We start from the raw sequence: 6,584 nt of genomic DNA, 5'->3' as shown, positions 1-6,584 counted from the left end.
AACCCCCCCCCCCGACCCGACCGGGGGGACCCCCGTGTCCGGGACACCCCCAGACGGGACCCCACATCCGGCGAGGGAACCCTGGAGCCCGGGACATCCCCGAGGGGACCCCAGCATCCGGCGGGGGGGCTCCGGCCTCTGGGACACCCCCAGAGGAGACCCCGCATTCTGCGAGGGGACCCCGGAGCCCGGGAGACCCCCAGAGGGGGACCCTCGGCCTCGGGGCTTGGAGGGGGTCTGGGAGCCCCTTGAGAGGGGTCCAGGAGAGCCCCAAGAGGGCCCCAGACATCTGGGATCCCCCCAGGAGGGGACCCAGGCATCTGGGACCCCCCCCAGGCCTCCGGGAGAACCTCCTGAGGGACCCCAGGGTCCAGGACCCCCCCCCAGGAGTCCCTGGCGTCCGGCCCTGAGCTCTCGCCCCTCGCGGGGCCGGGGTCGGGGGTCCCGGGGGTCCCGCGCTCGGGGGTCGCCATGTGGCGCTGGGAGGGGCTCTGGGTGGTGGCGCTGGCGGCGCTGGCGGCGCTGGGGGGACGCGGGGGGGGCGCGGCCGTGGCCCGCGAGCGCTTCAAGGTGGTCTTCGCCCCTCTGATCTGCCGGAGGACGTGTCTGAAGGGGCTGTGCCGGGACTCGTGTCAGCCCGGCTCCAACATGACCCTGATCGGAGAGAACGGGCACGCGGCCGACACCCTGACCGGGTCCGGCTTCAGAGTGGGTGAGTGGCACCGGGACAGGGGTGGGGACATGGGGACAGGGATGGGGACATGGGGACAGGGGTGGGGACATGGGGACAGGGATGGGGACATGGGGACAGGGATGGGGACATGGGGACAGGGGTGGGGACATGGGGACAGGGATGGGGACATGGGGACAGGGATGGGGACATGGCCAACATGCTGACTGGGTCCAGCTCCTGAGCGGGTGAGTGACACCAGGACAGGGATGTGAACATGGGGACAGGATGACACAGGAGTGGGGACAGAATTGGGACAGCACCAGGACTGAGATGAGGATGGGGACAGGGATGGGACGGGGGGGGGACAGTGGTGGGGACAGGGTTGTGTTTAGGGCCCAGGACAAGGACAGGAACAGGACAGGGGCAGTGTGGGATGGAGATGGGGATGGGAATGAGAACCCTGGGGATGGGGTTGTGATGGCATGGGGATGGGGATGGGATGGCACAGGGATAGAGTGGGACAAGGACTTCGGGGGACCCTGCAGGGGACAAAGGAGGTGCAGGAGGGGTCTGGGGCCTTTGGGAGGGGCTTGGGAGGATTCAGGGGGGTTCAGGGGATCTCAGGGCTCAGGGCATTAGGGGAGGCTTGAGGGGGTCTGGGGGGGCTCAGGGAGTTTGGGGGGCTCGGGAGGATCTGGGGGGTTAAAGGGGGGTTGGAGAGGGCAGGGGGGCTCAGTGGATTTGAGGGGCTCTGTGTGACCCCTGTTCTGCCTCCACAGTGGTGTGTCCCCTGCCCTGCATGAACGGGGGCCAGTGCAGCTCCCGCTCCCACTGTCTGTGCCCCCCCAACTTCACCGGCCGCTTCTGCCAGGTCCCCGCGGGGGGGCGTGGGGGGGGGCCCCCCCCTCCGCCGCCTCCCGCTCCCCCTGATGCCCCTCCCGAGCCCCCCCCGGGCTCCAAGGTCGCCGTTTACGCCGTCCAGGTCATTGCCGATGGCCCGGGGGGGGCAGCGGCCCCCCCCGAGCCTCCCCCTGGGGCAACCCATGGCGGGGGGCACGGCGGGGGGCACGGGGGGGGACACGTCAGCCACGCCACCTTCGTGGTGCCCCTGGGGCCCGGGCACCACTCCTCTGAAGGTACCGGGGGCTGGGGGAGCTCAGGGGTGTTAGGGTGTATGGGGGGCTCAGGAGCGTGGGAGGGGAACTTGGGGGGCAGGGGGTTCTGGGGGTCACATGTCTGGGGGTGCCCATACCAGGGGTCCTGGGGGGTCCTACAGGTGCCTGTCAGGGGGTGCTGGGGGGTCCCAGGTGTCAGTGCCTCCAGCACAGATGCTGGGTTTGGGGGCCCAGGAGGTCCTGGGGTGCCCACGCTGGGGGGTCCCAGGGTGCCAGCGCTGTGTTTGGAGGTTCAGGGGGTCCCAGGTGCCCGTGCCAGGGGTCCTAGGGTGCCAGTGCTGGGTTTAGGGGCTCCCAGGGTGCTGGTGCCGGGTTTGGGGGTTTGGGGGTCCCAGGTGCTGCTGCCCCCAGCGCAGGTGCCGCCGCCGCTGGTGAACGTGCGGGTCCATCACCCCCCCGAGGCCTCGGTGCAGGTTCACCGGATCGAGCCACAGCCCCCCGAGGGGGCCCCCCGGGGCAGTGGGGGGCTCCTGGCGCACCCCGCCCAGCCCCCCGCAGGCAGCAAACCCCCTGCGCCCCCCCGGCCCCACACCCACAAACCCCTGGGCCGCTGCTTCCAGGAGACCCTGCCCAAGCACTCGGTGAGTGGAGAGCTGGGGGGGCTTGGGGGGCTTTGGGGTTCAGGGGGTTGTTGGGGATGCAGGGCAGTGTTGAGGGGGGCTGGTGGCCATGGAGGGCTGGGAGATTTGGGGTTTCAGGGCTTTTCTGGGTGTGCAAGGGGGATTTTTAGGGCTTCAGGGGTGTTTTTGGAGATGCTGACCCCCCCACACCTGCCCTGTGCAGCAGTAACCCCCTCCCCAGGCTCACCAAGCTCAAAGATTGCTGCTGGGGGTCCTCAGGGGTCCCTGGGAGTGCAGGGAGTGTCTGTTTGGGTGGGGGGGTGTCAGGGGTATTTAGGGTGTTGAACTCCCTACCCCAATTCCCCCCCCAGTGTGGCAGCAACCCCCTCCCGGGGCTCACCAAGCTCGAGGATTGTTGTGGCAGCATCGGCAGCGCTTGGGGCCAGAGCAAGTGCCACAAGTGCCCCCACCTGCAGGGTGAGTGTGGACCCCCTGAACTCCCCCAAGCCCACCTGCAGGGTGAGTGGGAACCCCCCTTTCCACCCCCAAGCCCCTCAAACCCCCAGATTCCCCTACCCAGGAATTCCCCCCACCCAGACGTTGCAGACACCCCACACCATCCTGGGAAAACCCCGGTGACCCCCGACCCAGGGAACCCTTCCTCACGTGTCCCCATAGGACCCTCCCCCAGGGACCCCCCACCCCAGGCAGGGCCAGGCACCCAGGACCCCCCCAAAGGCCCCCCCCACCTCAGGGCCCCACAAGCCCCCCCGCTCCAGGGGGGACCCAGATGTCCCACCCCCCGTGTCCCCCCGGTGCTGGGGGTGACGGGGGGTTCCGGGGGTGTTGCAGGGTCGGGGTCCCCGAAGGCGGCGCGGGGGGAGCGCGGGGGCGACTGCCCCCAGGGCTACAAACGGCTCAACAGCTCCCACTGCCAGGGTACGGGGGAACGGGGAGGGCGTGGGGGGCACGGGGGGCGTGAGGGGGAACACGGGGGGCACAGGGAGCATGTGGGGGGGACGTGTGTGCGTGAACGTCCAGCGGGCGTGTGAGGGGTGCGGGGGCTTGCACAGGGCCGTGTGTGTGTGGTGGGTGCAGGTGTGTTCACGCGTGTTCACGTGTGTCACAGACGTTGGGTGTGCCCTGCCCGGCGCGTGGGGGGGGTGTCAGGGAGCGTGTGGGGCTCGGGGGCGTTCATACTTCTGTCACACCTGTGTCACGTCTGTCGGACACCAATGGGTGTGTCCTGCTGGGGAGTGGGGGGTGTGTGGGGTCAGGGCTGTGTGGGATGGGTTCAGCTGTGTCCTACCTGTGTCAGGTGTGTCCTACCCATGTCAGGTGTGTCACACCTATGTCAGGTGTGTCCTGCCTGGCTCAGGTGTGTTCTACCTGTCACAGACATTAACGAGTGTGCCCTGCCCGGCGTGTGCCAGCCCGGCGAGTGCCGCAACACCCAGGGCAGCTTCCGCTGCTCCTGCTCAGCCGGGCACGTCCTGGGACCCTCCCGGAGCCAGTGCCTGCGTATGGGGGGTCCTGGGGGATAATGGGGAAGCTGGGGGTCCTGGGGGTGCATGGGGGGTTGGGGGTCCTGGGGCCCCCCGGAACCAGTGTCTGTGTACAGGGATGGCTGGGTTGGGGTCTCTTGGGGGTCCCTGGAGGAGTCACTGAGAGGGCTGAGACCCTCCCCCCCCGGAGTGTAGCTCAGCGAGGAGTGGGGGCTCTGGAGGTTTGGGGGGTTTGGGGGTCTCTGGGGGGTCTCTGAGGGTGCTGACACCCCCCTCTCCCCCCTCCCGCAGCGGAGCCAGGTGAGGAGCGGGGTCTGTGCTTCCGGCTGGTGTCAGGGACACAGCAGTGCCAACACCCCCTGCCCACCCGCCTGACGCGCCGGACCTGCTGCTGCAGCGTGGGCAAGGCCTGGGGGGGACGCTGCCAGCGCTGCCCCCCCGACGGCACCGGTACAGGGGGATCACGGGGGGCTGGGGGGGCCCAGGGGGGCTACTGTCAGCACTGCCCCCCCGATGGCACCGGTATGGGGGGGGGGTCACGGGAGTCTGGAGGAGCCACTGCCCCCCGACAGCCTTGGTTTGGGGGTGCAGGGGCAGTGTGGGGGAGCCCAGCCCCATTTGGGGGCCCCCTGGTCCCACTGTGCCCCCCGGATGTGTTCAAGGCCACCTGCCCCTCACAATCCAAGGGGGTCCTGGTCGTGTGTGAGGGGTGATGGGAGCCGGGGGGGTCCCATCCTGGTTTGAGGGTCCCCCCCGAGACCCTCCTGACCCCCCGGTACCCCCCAGCTGCATTCAAGGCCATCTGCCCGGCGGGGAAGGGGTACCACGTCCTCACATCCCACCAGACCCTCACGATCCAGGGCGAGAGCGACTTCACCCTCCACATCCAACCCGACGGGACCCCCGAGCGGCCTCCCCGGCCCCCCCCACCCGTCCCCAGCCCTGCGCCACCCGACGTGCCCTCGCCATCAGGTCGGGCACCCCCCGCGCCCCCTGCGAGCCCCCCGTGCCCCACATGTCCCCTGGGGTCCCCCCAGTCCCTGTTTCCCTCCCAGTCCTTATCCCTCCTTCCCCCATGTCCCCCGTGCCCCCCCATGTCCCCTGGGGGATCATCCTATGTCCCCCTGGACTCTCATGACCTCTCCTTGTGCCCCCCAACTCCCCTGGGGGCCCCCCATGTCCCTGTGACTCCCCCAAGTCCCCATAAGTCCTCTGTGTCCCCCACCACGTCCCCTGGGGTTCCTTGTGCCCACCCCGGTCCCTGTGTCTCCCCCCATGTTCTGGGGTTCTTTGTGTCCCCCTCCAAGTCCCTCATCCCCCCATCCCTGTTCTCCCCACAATCCCCCTCTATGTCCCTCATCCCCCCTCCCATGTCCCCTGTGCCCCCCGTGTCCCATCCCCTCCCCTCCATGACCCTGGACCCCCCCGGGGTCACTCATGTCCCCCTGTGACCCCCTGTTTTGTGTGTTCCCCCCCCCACCCCATGGTGGGGGGGTAGTTTGGGGTCTCACCGCCCCCTCCCCCCACAGCTGTGACCCCCCCGGCCATGGTGAGTGTGGGGGGTGGGGGGGGCAGAGACACTGGGGGGGTGGGGGGGGGATGCGAGGGCACAGGGGGACATGGGGGTGGACATGGGAGGGGACATTGGGGGGAATTGGGGGGAACACGGGGGGGAAAAGGGGGGACAAGCACGATGGGGAGGGACTCGGGAGGCACAGGGAACTGGGGGGGTCCTGGGGGGCTATGGAGGGACTGGGGGCTTTGGGGGTTGTCCTGGGGTCCGGGGGGGCTGGGGGGAGGGTGGGGGAGCAGAGGGGACATCTGTGTCCCCCTCCCAGCTCCCGGCATTCTTGAGCCCCTCGGAGGAGCAGGGCCTGGAGCAGCCCCCGGGGAGCAGTGACCTCCCCCGGTACCCTGGTAAGGGGGAGACAAGGGGGGGGACAGGGGAGGGACAGGAATGGGGACACAGGGGGACATGGAGGGGATGGGGGGGCCTTGGAGCCCTGGGGGGCAGGGGATAGGGATGGGACAGGTTGGGAACTGGGAGGGGATGGGGACGTGGATGGGGACGTGGATGGGGACGTGGATGGGGCCAGGGTGGGCCAGGACACACGTGTCCCAGGCACGGAGAGGAGGGGACAGGGACACGGGGACCAGAATGGGTTGGGGTCAGTTTGGGGACATGAACAGGGACAAGGACAAGGATGGGAACAAGGGCTGGGATGGGGTGGGACGCACACGGGGACAAGGGCTGGGACCCCCTGTGGGGTCCCTGTGGGCTCCTTGTCCCTGTGCCCCTGTCCCACGGCATGTCCCCAGCGCTGGTGGCCCGGCCCACGCCGGCCCCGCTGTGGCAGCTGCCCCCGGAGCAGCTGACCCGCAGTGCCGCCGAGATCGCGCCCACCCAGGTCACCGGTGAGGACCCCCTGGACCCCCCTGGGACCCCTGGATCCCCCTGGGACCCCCTGGATCCCCAACACGCCTGGGAGCCCCCTGGGGCCCACTGTGACCTGCTGAGATCCCCCTGACCCCCTTGGGACCTCCGGACTCCCTGGGACCCCCTGGGACTCCTTGGGACCCTCTGGGACCCTCCAGAAGCCCCAGACACCCCTGGGACCCCCAGACTCCCTGTGACCCCCCAGAACCCCCCAGACACCCCTGGGACCTACCC

General features: G+C 69.7%; 1 protein-coding gene across 1 annotated transcript in view; it reads left to right on the top strand.

Annotated features, from left to right (window-relative positions):
- The first annotated feature begins 540 nt into the window (after window positions 1-540).
- LOC108509990 (latent-transforming growth factor beta-binding protein 3-like) overlaps window positions 541-6,584 on the top strand; it is a 13,672-nt gene continuing 7,628 nt past the window's right edge. The window contains exons 1-9 of the mRNA XM_017839623.1: window positions 541-712; window positions 1,453-1,809; window positions 2,200-2,429; window positions 2,780-2,885; window positions 3,261-3,347; window positions 3,807-3,929; window positions 4,205-4,363; window positions 4,700-4,885; window positions 6,233-6,328. Coding sequence (XP_017695112.1) covers window positions 649-712; window positions 1,453-1,809; window positions 2,200-2,429; window positions 2,780-2,885; window positions 3,261-3,347; window positions 3,807-3,929; window positions 4,205-4,363; window positions 4,700-4,885; window positions 6,233-6,328 — 1,408 coding nt within the window. The 5' untranslated portion in view covers window positions 541-648. The remainder of the gene's footprint in view (window positions 713-1,452; window positions 1,810-2,199; window positions 2,430-2,779; window positions 2,886-3,260; window positions 3,348-3,806; window positions 3,930-4,204; window positions 4,364-4,699; window positions 4,886-6,232; window positions 6,329-6,584) is intronic.

The sequence above is a fragment of the Lepidothrix coronata genome, unplaced genomic scaffold (genome assembly GCF_001604755.1).
Source record: "Lepidothrix coronata isolate B3197 unplaced genomic scaffold, Lepidothrix_coronata-1.0 Scaffold442, whole genome shotgun sequence".
NCBI classification, from domain to species: Eukaryota; Metazoa; Chordata; class Aves; order Passeriformes; family Pipridae; genus Lepidothrix; species Lepidothrix coronata.
This window is presented reverse-complemented; position numbering and strand designations above follow the sequence as displayed.